This window comes from Protomyctophum parallelum (genome assembly GCF_964188405.1).
Source record: "Protomyctophum parallelum genome assembly, chromosome: 8".
Classification (NCBI taxonomy): Eukaryota; Metazoa; Chordata; class Actinopteri; order Myctophiformes; family Myctophidae; genus Protomyctophum; species Protomyctophum parallelum.
In genome coordinates this window covers 12079713-12099061 of record NC_139703.1, presented here as the reverse complement: position 1 = coordinate 12099061, position 19349 = coordinate 12079713, and the positions used below count along the sequence as shown (strand labels likewise).

General features: G+C 43.7%; 1 protein-coding gene across 1 annotated transcript in view; it reads left to right on the top strand.

The window, feature by feature from the left end:
* The window catches only part of pmepa1 (prostate transmembrane protein, androgen induced 1), a 38315-nt gene extending 30231 nt beyond the window's left edge, over nt 1-8084 (top strand). The window contains exons 3-5 of the mRNA XM_083771911.1: nt 2314-2367; nt 2587-2984; nt 3431-8084. Coding sequence (XP_083628037.1) covers nt 2314-2367; nt 2587-2984; nt 3431-3782 — 804 coding nt within the window. The 3' untranslated portion in view covers nt 3783-8084. The remainder of the gene's footprint in view (nt 1-2313; nt 2368-2586; nt 2985-3430) is intronic.
* Nucleotides 8085-19349: the final 11265 nt, after the last annotated feature.

The window sequence follows — 19349 nt, the reverse complement described above, 5'->3', positions numbered from 1 at the left end:
TTGGTTCCATTTGAACGCTCATGCAGTGGCGGTGGCTCAGGGCCAGATGTAAACTGCAAGGTTCCGTATTCGAATTCGGGCTACCTCCAGAGTCAAAGTGTCCTTGAGCAAGACACTGAACCTCAAATTGCTCCCGATGTGCTGGTTGGTGCCTTGCATGGTTTCCTCCGCCATCGGTGTGTGAATGGGTGAATATAATGCAATATGTGAATATAATGTAAATCTATGTAAAGCGTCTTGGATAAAGGTGCTATATAAATGTTTAATGCACCATTTACCATTTAACGCTCTCAGCGTTAAACAAGGATTTTACGGTGTAGACTTTAGGGGTCTCAGAGATGTGAATAAAGAAAAATAAAAGCGTTTTCAAATGGCGGTCCGTGGACGTATATTATGTATATTATGGGGTAACCTGGGCTTCCGCCAGATTAAGGTTAAGACTCACTGAACTGGAACATTCAGTCAGATACACTGAAATAACAACAAACGCATTTCATAAGAAGTAGGAAGTTTGCACTGTTTAACCACAGCAACCAGACAGTCCTGGCACACACACACACACACACACACACACACACACTGCACACACACTGAATTGCACCTGGGGCGTCTAGAAGTGTATGGCGTCACCTCTGTTCTATTCTGCAGAAGAAATTACTCATAGTGTTATCACACTATAAACGCACGCACGCGCGCGCGTGCGCACACACACACACACACACACACACACACACACACACACACACACACACACACACACACACACACACACACACACACACACACACACACACACACACACACATTCATAGCCAGGCTGCTGTGTATTGATGTAATAAGACAGGGAGCGCTCTAGTAGCTGACCATCAGACAAGTAATCCCATTCTCAACGTCCTCAGTTCCATTCCGGTTGGACACCTTCCCTCTCTCTGTCCTAGATTAGACTAAGAAAAGTCAAACCTGACTGCTATAATACTTGAACATTTTATATTCAAGGACAGTACAGCTATAGCTGTTATCTTTGAAGGGTTTACTTGGAGGATGGATATTCTTCAGGATAAAGAAGCTCACACCACGGCGCAATACGATGTGTTTTGAGCCTTTTGATTGACTCTTTTCAGGTCTCAACCGGGTGTGTGGGACACAAAAGTGTGCTTAAAGATATCACAAGGTTGTCAGCTTGTTCTTTGTGCAGCTGACTGCATTGTGAAGTCAAACGTTTAGGGCTCCATCTTGTGCCACCCGTATCCCTTATCCCTAAACGTATTTTCAATTTTTTACTATTTTGAAAAACATTTTAAAATAGTTCAACTATAGCCGATCTACACCGAGACATTGTGAGCTTGTAGATCGTCTATTTTAACTATTTTAAAAGGTTTTTTTTTAATAGTAAGAAATGGCAAATTAGTTTAGGGTTAAAGGTTAAGGGGTGGCGCAAGATATAGCCCTTTGGGCTCCATTTTCGTTTGATCTTTCTAAATACACTGTTTTGGGATTTAGCAGTGGGGAAGGGGTGTTCTCCCACTAAAGTTGGTATTTTGGTTACCTGTCTAAATCCCTAAAGCACCTCCGCTACCCGTTATATTATGCATAGGTGTGGTTTGGGCGTTACAATAATTAAACCAATCACCGTGCCACATATGCCATTGCCTTTAAAGGTCCCTTATCCTTTGCCCGTTATGCCCAGTGCTATATTGCTTCATAGACATAGCCTTACGGTCTATAGACCATGGAAGAGTGTTGCGTTGCTGCCTGTGCAGTACAAGTCTCACTTGTACCGCAACCCCCCTTCCCCCGTTCTTTTTCTTTCTCCACCCTGCACAGAGCCAAGAACACTCGTCTTTTCATTGAATCACAACATCATTTTTAAAATGTCAAAGTTCTATGTAAACTACGAAATGAGGGCTTTCATTCGGTATATAGATTGTGCATGTAGGCCGTCTCTACGGAACGGTATGAAGCGAAAAGGAAAGTTCGGTCAATCGGATTAAACCCCATTTGCTGCTATGGGGTGATGAACTGAACAGCAAATGGAATCGCGCACGCTGCACAATGCCTGCAACAATGCCTGGCACAAATAACTTCTTTGACTATACAATTATATAAACACAATGAACACAAGGAAGTGGCAGGCACTCACTTCTGCTGATTATAGGAAAATTACAAAGCGATGCATAGGAGAATAAGGAGAGATGACGCAGCCTGACTCTGTGCCTGGACATCTCCATTGAGGCGCGGTGCTCGGCACTCTTTACCAAACTAGTACAAAATAGACTCATGAATTTGATCTTATATCCCCCCCCTCACACCTAGGAGGGCAGTATGTGGTCTTCTGAGGGTCCAGCAACAGGAAGTGGGCTGAATGAGGTAAGTTATCGTCTATCTTCTTACATGCTTTCAATCATTTTTCTTCTGGTTTTAATGTTTAATACATGGTGTGCACTTGTGTGTAATGTATGTAGTACAGTATGCTATGAATTATTATGGATTGTTTGTCCTTTGTTTATCCTTCTATGATTCTCTCATCCCTGTATCATCCGTCTTACCTTTTCTCCTCCTCACTCCATCCCTCTCTTCCAACAACAGCACCAGGTATACATCCCTCGTCCTCCAGACCGAGGGGTCCCCGTACCTTCCTACCTCCAGCGAGACCCCCACACTCACCCCCACCACCACCACCTACACCACCACCACAGTCATCTTCATCAGCAGCGCTACCAGCCCACCACCTACCCCCCCAGCCGCTTCCAGCCCACCTACCCCTACCTGCCGCAGAGCCTGATCGACCTTCCGCCCACCATCTCGCTGTCGGACGGCGAGGAGCCCCCTCCGTACCAGGGCCCCTGCACGCTGCAGCTCAGGGACCCCGAGCAGCAGCTGGAGCTGAACAGGGAGTCAGTGCGAGCGCCGCCCAACCGGACAGTGTACGACTCGCACCTCCTCCACCCTTCCTCCTCCGCGTCCACGTCCTGTCTGCAGGCCAGGTAATGAAGCCCACGTTGTCAGTTCATTATCGGATTATGAAGAGAGATCAACCAGCTGCTCAATGGAGATAAAAGTTGAGTTAGAAAGAGTAGGTCGGTTTTAAGTCTGGAGTTAAAAAGAACACAGAACTAGGCACTAGCCATTATGAGCAGGAATCATGTGAAGAGAGAATGATGAGTGGAAATGGTGAAACAACACTTGGTCACTTCGTATCCGCAGTTGTAGCCAATTCAAGTTGGCCGGTAGTTTTGTAGATTTTGTAGCAGCCATACACCTATTGGGCTTCCCTTTGTATCTTCATGTCATTGTGTTCCAATGAATGGTAGCCTGTAGCGTTGTATCTTCATGTCGGTGGCTTCCATTGAAAATGTATGGCGGCCTGTGGCTCTGTAGCTGCCACTGTGAGCGCAGCATGACACCTCCTTGTTGTGTGTTGTGCTCCCAGCCTGCAGGCTCCTCCCCCCAGCGTTCACGCGGGCATCAGCGTGTTGGAAGGCCAGGAGGCCTCGTCCAGGCAGCAGAAGCAGGGCTCCGGAGTAGAAGGAGCTCCCCCGGCCTACAGCGAGGTGATCGGACACTACTACCACCCCACGTCCCTGCCCCACCCCGACCACACCCATCGGACTGGCCCGGCGCCTTCGCAGACGCCGCCCCCATCCTCCTCGCTCATACACGGCCTGCTCCGGACGCTGCCCCTCTCTCAGCAGCCACTGCAAACCCCGCCCACTCCAGGAAGTGTGGCCAACAGAAACGCCCGGAACACGAAGGAGAAATCCCACAAGCCTCAGCAGGTGTGAGCGTTTCCCTGCTCCCGTTTTCAGTTTGAAGCCCCCCCCGTCCCCGTCCCTGCTTCCTCATTCCTAGCCAATGGTAAACGAGTCTTGACATTTGGTTGTAAAACCAAACAGGACAAGCCCATATATGGTGTAATCAATGGGAGGGGGAGACAAAACATCCATCACCAGGGGTCCAAATGGACCCTTACAGGTCTATAACTCAGAGTGTATTGTACCCTCTCAGAGTTAAATTAGGATTTTCCGTTGTAGATTGGGGTCCCACAGATTGGGCGGAAGGGTTTCCTTGAAAGGTTGTGGATTGAAAGATGCTGAAGCTAATTTCAGCCTTCAAGGGCAGGTTCACTTCAGCAAGAAGTTGAAACTGCCCCTGGGTGTGTCAGGCTGGGATGAGGAGGCAGGGAAACAGTCCTTATTACCCCACTGGAGAGGGGGTTAACACGAAAACAAAATGACGTTAACAATCCGCAGGATATGAGAGAAGACCTGGTCATTCCTGTTTCTCTACTACTACTTTCCTGCCTAAGGAGCACTTCATATAAGAATGATGATGCTGGTGGTGGTGGTGGTAGGGGGGGTTATTAAAGCCCTTCCCCACCCCTTCCGTTAACATGCACCCTTTATCTCCCCCCAATCACCACCCATCTATAATATCAGATACACTTCACAACTCTAGTCTTTATTAATTGTTATATATATTTACTTGTTTTGTTATGTTTTTGTTCGTCTTATTTGCGCTTACAGCTTTTTTTGTTATTGTTGTTGTTTTCATTTGCTTAAAAAAAGTTATATCCTGGCGAACAACGAAATGTTGCAATCTTCAGATGTTATCTGACATTTTGTTTGTTTATTTTGTTGATTCCTAGTGATAATCTCCCTATCGCTGCTTTATCTGACAGTTTTACCGTTGGTGTTTAGCCAAAACAGTTCCGTTTAGTTGTGTTTCCTTATCCAAAAGAGAGATTCTGTCAGTGAGAAATCACGGATATCTTCCATACCTATATCAGTTTGGTTCAGTCTGCTTATGTCCGTGACTTATTGTGGACAATGCAGGCTATCAATACGGACTCCTGTGTCAGGTTTTAGCTCTATCACGAGGCATGTTAGCATGATATCACATTAGCAGTTTAGCGTAATAGCATGTTGGCATGCTGGCCAGGGTTATAGCTTTTCAATCTGTTTCCTGATAGTGTTGTTGTTAGCATTAGCTTCAGATAGCCTGTCAGTCAAAGATCAATGCTAAATTCCGAGAGCTTAAAAGCCTGGTGTTGCACACGTATGTGAACCATCTGATACACAGGAGTCGCCGTCATATACTTGACAAGTTCCTTTTTTATGCTTAAGCTTAACTTTTCTCTTTAAGAGAAGTTTGCACAAGATTCAATACTGTTCACCGTGTAGAGGAAAATCTGCAATATGTTTGATAAGAGAGATAAGATAAGAAAGTAAGCGTATTTTTCTAAATTTTAAGGATTCTAAAAGAAAAAGATAATTTTTTTGTTTTTATATGTTGTCTAGCTCAGAAGAAACGTGATCGTAATATGTTGGGGTGCCAACGTATTCGTGTTTTGACATTGTGCTGCATACATGTAAGCATGTATATATACAGTATATATTCACATGTATGCAAACTGAAAAACAAACTTAGAAGCACGAATTTAGAGTTATTTATATAAAATGCTTGAAGAATTGCACTATTTTTGAGTATGCTGAGATGGAACATGTGAGAGAGACTCTTATTGTGAAGGAGCTCTGTCTGGGGGGAGGGGGGGGGGGATCTATAGGCCTACTGCCAGTGTTTCTAATTTACCAGAGGGACGGACCCAGTCCAGTGCACAATTTCCTGTATCACACTAACATATCAATGGGATTGTCCTGACTTAGATGTAGCTCTGTGGTCTAGAACCCAACCATTATTATACCATAGATATCATTAAAAAATTGGTTTATGCAAATGTTCGGGTCCTGCGAGCCAATCACGAGTCAGGATGTTAACCTTAGGGCCCAATCAGAAACTCCTCAAAGCTTTCTCTCACTTCCTACTGGAAGTCCATCTGCTTAAATGTACTCGCCCCTAATCAGAGTAGCTTCCACAGAGAATGAGTTACTGAATATATGATGCATAATCAAGACAATAATGTATTGTAAGAGTAGAATTTTAAGTAGAATTTAAGCGGAGTAAACCTTCTGACGCGGCTGCGCTTTGAAGGTGGGTTTAAATTTGTTTTATCGAGTGAGCGAGAGATTAATGGAGAGAAAACGACACCTTATATTTCTAGTGCGCTACTTTTGTGTGCATTAGTCGCCCACAAGGTGTGATACACTGGTGTGGATTGTGCACTGTTCTGGGCCAAATATGACACTGCCCTCTGGTATCTCTGCAGGTATCTCTGAGCACTTTACTGCAGCAGGAGAGATACAATCTACAGTCAGCCAGGGTTTACAGTCAGGGTTTGCTTTCACCAACACACTGCTGCTCCAAAAAAAAAAAAAGTCTGTTCGTTTCCGTGAGACACTCTTTGAGAAGACTGTGAAGAGTTCCGTTTCAAAATTCCGTTTCCATGTTGTGAGAAAGACAAATCTTTGATCCAAACCAAATGAAAGCCTTGTGTTCCTGTGAATCCTAGAAGGACAAGTAGTCCATAAGAGCCCCTTAGATCCAACTAGATCCTTATTTTTTTAAGATCTCATCCCCAAAATGTTATGTTATGTATAAAAAAAAAACTAAATAAAAAAGTTCTATATGCATTACCATAAAACGTAAAGCATTCAATCGTATTGTTTACTTATCTACATTCCTTCAAGAAATACCATTATCTGTTTAGATTTTTGTGCCTTTAATCATTATTTATATTATAAGCCATATCTTTACTTTAACAAGACAAAACAATCACTTTTGAAGATTTGTTGCTTTTTCTTTCTTTTAAAACGGAACTATTCACGTGTGTTTTGACGCACCACAGGACTGGTTGCCAAAAACGAGTCACACGAGTGTGTTAAAAAATGACACACGTGATCTAATAGCAGCTTGTCTTGTGTTGTCCATTCAAAGAGTGTCCCACTGAAGTGGATATATTATCCATTAGAAGAATTCAACATTGATTCATAAAAATAACCAATGTTCAATCAAACCCCAGCCCTACTCGCTAATGTGGTCACTGGGCTGAGGAGAGGACAGTAAACAGAATTGATCTGTCCTGATGTGAGCAGTGTGTTGGTGGAAGCAGACCCTTTCTGTGTCCAGTCTTTATGCAACAGCGCCCTCCGCAGGGACACAGACCAAACCACTTCCAAACAAAGGCTTGAATCATCAAAGAATCGCCTTTGACCTCTCGGCAGCAGTCTGGTCCAAATACAACAAGCTAGCTAACTCACATAGGCTCGAGTTGTTACGTTTCATTTTCTCTCCTTCAAACCTTCCTATTTCCACTCTACCTTCTTTTACATTCACATCTACCAGCCTACTGTGCTTCCCTCCATTTCTTTCCTTGCCTCTCCCTGTAAGGCCAAACCACACCAATGCAACTACTCGCAACTCCTTGCAACATGCCAACCATTATCCCCAATGGAGTTGCATTGGCGTGACATGGCTTAAAACTGTTTTCTTGCAAGGAGTTGCGAGTAGTTGCAAGGAGTTACAACTGATGTGGTTTGGGATTAATTGTGCATTTTTAGAGCAAGGTGAACAGTGGTGGTGTTGTGTTTGGACTAGGCCGCTGCGTCTGGGTGGTACAGTAAAGTTGTGGTGTCCTGGGTGGGTTGGCAGCGGGTATACAGTCGGCTGGGGGGATCTGAACACACTGGTCTACGATCTGACACCCAGGAACTAATCACTCACTCATTCAATTGATGTAAGTTTTTACATTGCACAGCCTGAAAGAACACATCTACGAGCCAACAATGTGACGCGATGCAAGGCGTTGTTGGCTTCTAGAGATCCCTTCATGGGGGTACGTGGCAGGACATGACTGTTGTGCACAGTGTGGTGTTAGAAACTGTGAGTCCAGTGTGTTGGTGTCGTATTTCAGTGGGATGTCAGGTCGGAACCGGTCCGCTCACTTCAGGGGAAAAAAATCAAGTGTCCTGGCTGACAACATGACCAGACAGGAGGGGGAGGGGGAGAGGCTGGACGGAGGTGACTCCTTCGGAGGTCCACAGGAACACATGCGCACGCTCGCACAGAGACACAGACGCACGCATGCATGCACACACACACACACACACACACACACACACACACACACACACAGACGCAGGCACACATACACCCAGACACAGACTTTCTGAGTCAGCGATGGAGGTCGTTTTTTCCCCCTGTATTGTGTGTGTGTGTGTGTGTGTGTGTGTGTGTGTGTGTGTGTGTGTGTGTGTGTGTGTGTGTGTGTGTGTGTGTGTGTGTGTTGGGGGGGGGGGGGGGTATGTGGGTGTGCATGTACGCGTAGGTGCATTGTCACTGTTCACTAACTCCTGAGAACGACCTCCAACTGTCTAGACAAAAAGTAAATAAACATATACACAGACAGACAGTGTTCCGCAACCTCCCCTCCTCTTCCTGTCCTAATGAACTCTTCCTGTTTCCTAGAGATGCCTGTAGTCCAATAGCAGAGCTCCGTTCAGGCCAGCCGTGCTCTCATTGACTGGTTGGGTCCTTCAGTCTCTCATACATGTTCAGGGTTTTATTATTGTTTTCAAACGTACAAGTGTGCCTGCCTGCGCTGAGACGGGCAAATGTGAGTGGCTACTTTGGGCTGTCAATCATCCCAAGCCACACCTTCCCTTACTGTCTCAGATGATGATTGGATGATGATGATGATGATAGTGATGATGATGATGATGATGTTGAAGATAGATAGTCCTTTTTGATAGTTATGCCGCAGAAAGTTGCAATACACCTACTATTTGCCTTTTGATAACATTAGTTCTATTTTAACGTAGTGTGAGAATTGTAATTGTTTGTTTTTATTGTTATTATTATTACTGTTCAGTCTAGTTCTTAAAAAAGGTTGTTTTTTACTCCAATCCTTTGTTCAGACAAATACTAAGTACAGTAAGGGATCGAGTGTCTTAAGGCAAATGTATGCTCTGTCGCACTACTGTGTCACTCATTGAAATAGGATAACTACAAGATCACAGCACGTCGCGTCCGAGACTTGTTAAACGTAAACTTGTAGGTTGGCTTTTTTCAAGTGACACGGTTGGGCGACGAAGTATGACTCGGGCTTTACTTCCAATTGTAAAACTACCTAACATCTGAGATTGACATGTTACTGACTGAGTCCTTGTTGTAAACGCTTGCAAAGTGCTCCCAATTTCAAGTATACTTGTTAGTGTACTGACAAGAACACCTTTTTGTGCGTAGACATGCTTGTTAGTGTGCTTTGAAGTCTGTGAACTCGGCCTACACAGTGAAGTGTTGTGTTAAATTAAACCTGCATTATCCAAATAGAAATGGACCCATTTGGGTCGATTTAACAATTTAACGCTCTGCAATCCAAAACTTTTTAGGGAATAAATGTTATTTAGAGAATTAGAGTATATTAAAGCAATTAGTAACAACTGCGGTGGTTGTAATTGGTCTATCTCAGATTTATATCCTGTGTCCAGTTAGGATGCCTACTGGTTGACAAGAGGTATTGATTGCATGAATCTCAAAAGGCAATTTTTCCTCTGCCCAAACGTAGGCTACTTTCTGTATTAGACCCAGTTTCCAGTCCCAGGTAGGACAATAAACGTTACGGATTGCAGCTTTAATTTAACACAGCTTTCACTTACAAGTCAGAATCAGTCCAAGGTTGTTCACTTTACCAGCTCCCAATCATCCGTTCATGGTCTCTCCTGCTGATGCAGTGTTTAGATTTGTGCCTTTTGTGTGATGTCCAACATGGGGGAAGAGATGTTCACTTTTTTTTTTTTAAGAAAAAGAAAAAAAAACTTGAGCTTGTCAAATACTCTGCTGTTATTGCCTTTTACAAAGCTTAAACGATTCAAATCAATTCACTTTTTGTTTTACAGTGTAACAAAATATGGATCTGTGGTTTTGTCACCTGGCTACAGCGATGCTATAGTATCATAGTATCCTATTTGTCCTATTTGTTGTTTTCCCAAAATAGGGATGCCGTTTGGAAAGTGGTTAAAAAGCAATAGTCACGGAGTGGGAATATTGTGGCTTAAAGCTACCAAAACGGCTTGTCTAGCAATATTTAGCGATCCACAAACACTCAACAGCCTAGTTCTTCTGTTCACAAAGTGGTAAAAGGCGTTTCCAAAGAAGGATTCATTCTAATTGAGGCTCCAGTAGCCGAAAATAGATGAGTCCAACTAACTTGAACTGTCTTTTGTTTTTTTTGCATTATTTCTTTCTTAAAAGGTGATATATCTCTATTTCACTGTGTTCTGACCAGTTCACTCCGCTCTCCAAAATCAGCGTGACATTAGCGCCTCTCCTCTGACAATTCAAAATTTAAAACGCTCTTTGTTTGGTTGCAGTATGTATTTGAAGTTGTGTAGGCTATTTAAATAAGCCTCTATTAGAAGGACAAAAGGACAACAGAGTTGTGGTACAAAGTGGGACCTGGAACTTTAGAAACGTTCTGGGTTGTGGTCGTTCCCCAACACCCATTTTAGCACAAGGTTCTGCGTTCTTCCCCTCAGGCTTATAATAAATGAGAGACAACTGCAGAACTACAGCTATGTTCAGACCGGTGACCCAAATCCGATTTTTGGCCTATATAGTAAATACAGATTGGAATCAGGTTGTTTTTTTATCAAGTCAGATCAGCAAACACACACACACACACACACACACACACACAGTCACACACGCACACACCTGGGAAACAGATATTTGCGATTCCGGGTTGAACCACATTCCTACGTGGTTTGAAATCTGATTCATGAAGATGTGTCCAAGTCTGGAGACTGGGAAATGTGCGACACCAGCTTTCGTATGGCGTTAAGCATTTCTCACGCCTATATGTCACTAATATTATATCGTTAGCAGGAACCAATGCAGATTGCAGATAGGCCGACGTCGTCTGAATACACAAATCCAGTCTGATCACTTGAAACGAAAGATCAGATTTGAGAAATGAAATCGGATTTTTGTGCTTTCTGAACAAAGACAAACCTGTGTTTTGTGGTGTAAAAAGTAAAAACACAGCCTCATTTCCTTCTGTGTCCGAATCTGCTAGAGCATGGAATCACTTCGCAAGCCAATCATATTACAGTATATAAATTATAAATACATATAGAGGCCTACTTATTCTACACAATAATATTTGCTTATTTGTGTATTAAAACAAAGCATTTATTTTATTTATAATGATTGTTCAAATGTTACTGGGTTTGTAATGTCTGCTCTGTCTGTTTGTAATGTTTATTTTCCTTTGTTAAATAACAGAAGACAATGGTTTTATGGTTGTTGTCACGCTACATGGTATGACTCTGACACATTTCAGTTAGCCTTCAATTTAAAATAAAACTTTTATAATTATGTCTGTGTTCTGTTCATATTTACAGTTCTTCTGTATAATAACCAGATTTTCGGCAATGTGACTTATCCTACTATCCTACTAGTGCTAATTCCTTCGACTAAAACTATTGACGAAAAATGTTCGTCGACTATCTTTTTTCAAATTAAATAAAAACTAAGCTATGATGACTAAAACTACGACTAAATATACTGATGTACAGTGGCGCAACACTGACCTAACGCTAGGGGGGGGGAATCCGTCCCCCCCGTCCCCCCCACCACCCTATAGGGGAGGGGGGGATGGGGGGGTCTAACCACAAAAACGTGGGGTTATGGTTAGGGTTTGGGGTCGGACTACAGAGAGGTTGTTCCAGTGACTCAATGCACATACAAAACTGCGTTTTGGCACGGTTATTATTATTATTATTTTGAATTACCTGGCTGTGATTCCTCCTCCTCCCATGTGTCTCAAAACTTAAAAGTTTAACCACATTATCAGCAGAGCCTCGAACAGGTCAAAACTCACTGACCATCTGATCTGTAAGTTAGCCTATCCTATATAAAATGTACAACACCTGGGAAGTTTTCAGGAGAGGAGGGTTCGCATGTTTTAATATGTAGTTAGTGTTGGGCTGCAACTCGAGAGGAAAGAAAACCTGCAGCTTACCGGGTGTTGACAGTTGTGGAGCTTTCATTAGCGGCGTCGATCTCTGTAGCGGACCCAGCTGGCCATGAAAAGGTTGAAGACTTGACTGATGATTTTTAGGTTGCTTTATTAGTGAATCACCGTAGAACTGGGACAGAAATAGAATACAATATATCAATCATAAATCACTACAATATAATCCATAAACAGTTCCAATCTCAGGCACAAAATACATTTTCCATGCATCACTAAAGTAAATTACACAATACATAAACAGACTTCTGCATACATTTTCACAATAATACCAATAACAGTGCAAGCAAATCAATAAAATACCTTGTCCCCCTTTCCAGCTAGGTGCTATATTCTGTGTGTGACATCAGTTCGTTCCATGGTTAGTTGGCATTTGACCGTTCCTTTGGCCTTCCTTTCCTTAGCCATCCACATAACCAACAAACTTCAGCCACACCATTTGTGTGCTGTCTGTTTCAAGCCTTCTCTCTACTGAGGCAGCATTTCCTTGTTTTTAACCCCAGTGCCACAGCTGAGCTGAGTCCCAATCATCTGATTCTCATCAGCTGTGATCAGTTGTTAGCACAATGTCTTCAAATTAATAGACTTCTTGTTCAATGCCTCACAACAATGTGAATATATACTAAACAATAAAAGTATTACCTGTGGGTCCGTTACACTCCCACCAAAAATCATAGTGAATTTAAACTTGGTATAAAACACAATGATTTTTCTTCCAAATTAGGTAACCCCAGACACATTTAATAGTCTCAAAATTGAAGGTAGGTATAGACGGTACAATTCTTCTCCCACCATTAGGAGCCCTCCCACCTTGAATAGACCAGCTCCAACTGTGACATCCTCAACATTGACCTTCTTGACCATAGTGTCCTGATCGTGCTTGTACCTTTCATCCTTGAGTTTCCCTTTGGCATGTTTACGTTTCTCCGAAGCCTGTTGAGAGACTTCTGGTTCTGGGTGTAGAGTTGATGCAACCTTGTGTGAATCTGCTGCGACAGTGGAGTGGTGGCTCCTTATGGGATTCGGACTGGGAGACACCTTTTCTCTGGGCATGTGAGGTTGGGCTGGTTTGTAGTCATCAGCCTGGACGACTGCATCTTCCTGCTGCTCCAATTCACCCTTCTGAGCCTCCAGAGCACTCGTCTGTTGGTCCTCTGGCTCCTGTGCGGCAGCCTGGAGCATCCTCTGCTGCTCTGGCTCCTGTGCGGCAGCCTGGAGCATCCTCTGCTGCTCTCGCTCCTGTGCGGCAGCCTGGAGCATCCTCTGCTGCTCTCGCTCCTGTGTGGCAGCCTGGAGCATCCTCTGCTGCTCTCGCTCCTGTGTGGCAGCCTGGAGCATCCTCTGCTGCTCTCGCTCCTGTGTGGCAGCCTGGAGCATCCTCTGCTGCTCCCGCTCCTGTGCGGCAGCCTGGAGCATCCTCTGCTGCTCTCGCTCCTGTGCGGCAGCCTGGAGCATCCTCTGCTGCTCTCGCTCCTGTGTGGCAGCCTGGAGCATCCTCTGCTGCTCTCGCTCCTGTGTGGCAGCCTGGAGCATCCTCTGCTGCTCCCGCTCCTGTGTGGCAGCCTGGAGCTTCCTCTGCTGCTCCCGCTCCTCTTCCATCTGCTCCTTCCGTTCCTCTTCAATCTGCTCCTCCCGTTCAGCTTCAATCTGTTCTGTGCAACTCCTCCCCTGCCTCTTCCTGGCAAGCTCTACTGCCGCTGCCACAGATGCAGAGTGATAGCTACTCTTGGTATCAACGTGTGATGGAGTACGTTTAAAGATAGAGTGAAAAGGATCATGGACAAGCAGTCCATAAAAACAATCCTGCATTCCCGTTCCAAATTCATTATCAACAATTCTATCAAAAATAACTTCAAAAATGTCCTTCGATATAAATTTACATAGATCTACTCTTCTTCTCACATAATCATCTGGGGTGCCATGTTTAAAGATGTCAGAGTAGAGTTTAGAAATATCCTTGCACTTAACCAAAGTGTCAAGGGCAAGTCCTGGGTCGCTCTCAGTAATGTTGGCCTTTAACTGTGTCTTTGTGATCCATGCAATAGCCTTCCATTGATCATACATAGATAGAAGCCTCTTTACCTTATTCTCAACAAATTCTAGATCTGCATTGTCATCTGACTCATTCACCATCATGCTAATGTCTGCCATTTTGGATTAGATTTCAATAAAAAGTAAAAAACAGGCTATGGGTGTGACTGAAAATAAAGACCTTGAATATAATAACCGTAAACAAATGTACCTTTAACTTGTATTGTAAATTCAACACCTTAATGTATACAAAACCTTTGGCAAAATATGTATCTTCACTGGCGTGTACATCATAGAACCACAAACTAAAATTGAATTCAGCTATCCTTATACTGTGAAAATGCACATTGTAGCAGTCCTAGTTTCGTAACGTTCCATTCCGTTGTGCGTGTTTGTGTTAATGCAATTGTTCACCGGATCCATGCAACAGGGTTAGTTGAGTTTGGTTAATGGCAGCCCCAGAGTGGGAGAAGTCCATTTTCTTGCAGGTGGACGCAGAGATGAGTGATGGAGTCCATTCCGGGTAAAGTTCTACTGTAGCGGACCCAGCTGGCCATGAAAAGGTTGAAGACTTGACTGATGATTTTTAGGTTGCTTTATTAGTGAATCACCGTAGAACTGGGACAGAAATAGAATACAATATATCAATCATAAATCACTACAATATAATCCATAAACAGTTCCAATCTCAGGCACAAAATACATTTTCCATGCATCACTAAAGTAAATTACACAATACATAAACAGACTTCTGCATACATTTTCACAATAATACCAATAACAGTGCAAGCAAATCAATAAAATACCTTGTCCCCCTTTCCAGCTAGGTGCTATATTCTGTGTGTGACATCAGTTCGTTCCATGGTTAGTTGGCATTTGACCGTTCCTTTGGCCTTCCTTTCCTTAGCCATCCACATAACCAACAAACTTCAGCCACACCATTTGTGTGCTGTCTGTTTCAAGCCTTCTCTCTACTGAGGCAGCATTTCCTTGTTTTTAACCCCAGTGCCACAGCTGAGCTGAGTCCCAATCATCTGATTCTCATCAGCTGTGATCAGTTGTTAGCACAATGTCTTCAAATTAATAGACTTCTTGTTCAATGCCTCACAACAATGTGAATATATACTAAACAATAAAAGTATTACCTGTGGGTCCGTTACAATCTCCTCCTTTCCCCATTAATCACAAAATGGTGTAATATAATAATATAATTCCCAAAGTGGGGTCCGGGGACCCCCAGAGGTCCTTGAACGAGTTCCAGGGGGTCCAGCTACAATAGTTTGTAACCAAATGGACCCTTGTGGCATGTCATGTGGACGCTCTCAGTTTTTTAAATGAACATTGATTTTACCAAACCATTTTGGGATTTACACAGGGGTGGACCAAATACATCCTTCAAAATATATCGCGTTTATGAACGCAGGATTTCAAAAGTATTACTCCTAAGATAACTTTGGAGCCAGGGGGGATACATGTATCCCCCCAACTCAAATATGTTATCACGTATAGGCCTACAGTATAATTATTTAATTATTTATTGTAAATTGTCTCTCATACTCATGTGTATTAATTAATACGCATATACGTCGATGGTGATGTATATGTCGATCAGTGCCGGGTGGATTAAAGGAAATGCCTCTATGTATATGTAATTTGTAAGTTGATTAGCGGTATACTGTGGTTACTTTGCACCACTTTTGATGCGTATCCACCATCCCAGCATATTCGATGAGTATGCACCGTCCCAGCAAATGACGTAATGAGTTGTGCCTGATAAAACCAATGGTTTTCGATGGTGGTGACATAATGACGATATGTTTTAGTGTCGGGTAGTTTAAAGGTAATGCTCCTATGTATACATGTATGTAATCTCGCACCACTGCCGTATCAGGCACAAGTAGTCATTACGTCATTTGCTGGGAAGGTGCATACGCATCAAAAGTGCTGGGACGGTGCATACGCATCAAAAGTGCTGGGACGGTGCATACGGGCCCTGGGCGAAACTAGTACTTGCGCGCTCTGCTTGCGCAAGTAATCAAGGGATTTTCATGTCTTAATGACTGTTGGTAGGGCGTTCCAAATTTTGGTGGCATAGGAGAAAAATTTATTTAGCCCCTTGTTTGTGCTGAATCTGGGTTGCATGTGGTTTGTTGAATTCCCTCTGGTGTTGTGGGGGGGGGGGGTGCATGCCTTGACGGGGGGGTTGGACCCGATCCCGACCCGAAGCGGTCAGAACTCCCTGGGCCGGTCAGAAATGGACCCCCCAGGTCTATAGCCCTTCCTACATCCCTGATATGGAGATCTGTGTGTGTGTGTCAGTCCTTGTAAATGGCCATTATACGGTATGGACCTGGCCCCTTTTGTGTCCATACATGGAGCTGAGCGATTACAGTTATTGAGTATCGTCAGCGAGTGATATACAACAGTAGGCTATATACTGTCTGTAAGTGCATACCTGTCTCCATAACCCTTTCAGAGCATTTAGCCTGTTTGCAGTGGTGGCAAGTTCTTGGCAGTCAATATAGTTTTAACATAAAGTTTCATGTTTTGCTATTTCCTGTGGTCTGTGTGAATAAGCTGTATACAGATCCTACGGTACACTAAGGACGTTTCTGCTTTTGTGTTCCCCTGAGGCCGCCTCTGGGTCCTTCCACCTACCTTTGTGGCAGACACTTATCTGACGATACTTGCAACAACGTTTGAAGTTGCTCGTCGCCAAAACCTCTTTGATTTGACGTACATATAAAGTCAAGGTTCCTCACTGCCAGCTAGCGGACAAAAGGACAAATGAAGTCATCAAGTGATGCAGAGCCATTCTGTGGATGGACAATCGTAAATGAGGGGGGGTGGGATATTGAGAGGTCAGAGAATGCACTGGAAGATGGGACTGACCTCCCAGAGACAACTAGTGCTCAAGTGATAGAGCCAGAGCTACAGAACCCACCACCTGCTGAACCCTCCTCCTGTGACCATTTGGACATTGCGACTTTAGAAGACGTGAGAGAGGACCAGATTGCAGACCTTAATGACAAGAATGCAGACGTTAAGGACCAGAATACAGACCTGAATGCAGATGTTAAGGACCAGAATGCAGACCTGAATGCAGACCTTAAGGACCAGAATGCAGACCTCAATGCAGACCTTAAGGACCTGAATGCAGACCTGAATGCAGACGTAAATAACAAGAATGCAGACCTTAAGGACCAGAATGCAGACCTTAATGACTGGAATGCAAAACTTGAGGACCAGATTGCTGACCTTAAGGACCAGAATACATGCCTTGATGGCCAGAATGCACAACTTAAGGACCAGAATGCAGATCTTAAGATCCACAATGCAGACCTTAAGGTCCACAATGCAGACCTTAAGGACCAGAATGCAGACCTTAAGGTCCACAATGCAGACCTTAAGGACCAGAATGTGCACCTTAAGGTCCAGAATACAGACCTTAAGGACCAGAATGTGCACTTCAAGGACCAGATTGCAGACCTTAAGGACCGGAATGCAGATCTTAATGGCCAGAATGTGCACCTTAAAGTCCAGAATACAGACCTTAAGGACCAAAATGTGCACTTCAAGGATCAGATTGCAGACCTTAAGGACCGGAATGCAGATCTTAACGGCCAGAATGTGCACCTTAAGGTCCAGAATACAGATTTTAAGTGCCAGATTGCATACTTTAAGGACCAGCATGCCGATCTTGGTGACCAGATTACATGCCTTGACGGCCAGAATGCACAAATTAAAGACCAAAATGAAGACCTTAATGACTGGAATGCCGATCTCGATGGCCAGAATGCAGACCTTAAGGACCAGAATGCAGATCTTGCGGACCAGATTGCATGCCTTGACGGCAAGAATGCAGATCTTGAGGACCAGATTGCATGCCTTGACGGCAAGAATGCAGATCTTGAGGACCAGATGACATACCTTGATGGCCAGAATGCGGATCTTGAGGACCAGATTGCATGCCTTGATGATCAGAATGCACAATTTAAGGACCAGAATGCAGATCTTGAGAACCACATTGCATGCCTTGATGATCAGAATGCAGACCTTAAGGACCAGAATGCGGATCTTGAGGACCGGAATGCACATCTTGAGGGTGAGAATGAACACCTTAAGAATCAGATTGATCAGATATATAGGCATGCAAGGTGGGAATTCCCTCCCCAGACCACCTGGTAGACTACCTGGCTACCATCAGACGGCAAGGCCTGGCCACCGCCTGTCACCACAGACTACTTTTCCATGTGGATATTACCTGAAAGTTACCGCCCTCTGTGGACTAACATCATTCTATGCAAACCTGACAATGTGTCGGTGCTCTTTTGCGCCTTAATGTCTAATCTTATGCACATACCCACTATATACACATTATACACACTATAAAGTACAATACCTAACTTTTACCACCTTGGCCTAATGTCTCTTTCTGAAAACGACAAGAACGATGGAGCTTGCACAAAAACGAATTTCACCCCCTTTACACCTGCAAACCTGTGATGTAACAATACATTGATTCTGCGGCGGTGGAGTTCCTTGCTTATTCCTTCCTTGTTCCTGGCTTATTGCCAGTTATTTATGATGACTAGGTCGATCTACTTTAGAATGATGCAAGTTGGAAACATTGAAAATTGGGAACGTATGCCCCACTTGGTTATGCAATACCACTATAACTGTTGTACCTGTCCTTGTCCTTGTCCCGTTTATGCCCATACAGGAGGTCCGTGTTGTCATTATTCAGCCCATCGATGGTCAGATACTGATGACATGTGGTTCTAGTTGTCCAGAATTGCTGATTCGACCAATTAGCCCCATATACTGTATGGGCTTATCAGTCAGATCTGTAATTCTGGACAACCGCATATCCGAATGACTCAACGGCAGGCACCGCCTTGCGGATGCGCACGAGTTTGAAGTCGGTCGGTTCCATATATGTGCATGGCCATATATGGGCATCACGGTCGGAACTGCGTTTATTCACAAACAGATCTCCATAGGTCTATGCTTATATGGGCCTATTGGTCCGATCAGTGGTTTCAGACAACCACATATCCGACCGACTCGATTCTCAATTCCCTTGTGTCGTCAGCGACGGACGTGCAGTCGGACTGTTCTCGCAATACATATACGGACGTACTGTATGTACTGTATTACTATACGGACGTACGTACTGTATACTGTATGTGTAATGTGTATGTACATCCTTTTCAGGATTCCAATAAAAATAGCTAAAAAGTTATTCATGATTCCAAAAAGAAAACTATCATTTGATGATATAAACTGAAATAAAGAACTAGAATTAAATAAATAAATAACTATAACTAACTGAAATGAGAGACAAAATGCTCTTAGTTTTAGTTTTTGTCTATTTATAACATTTTAG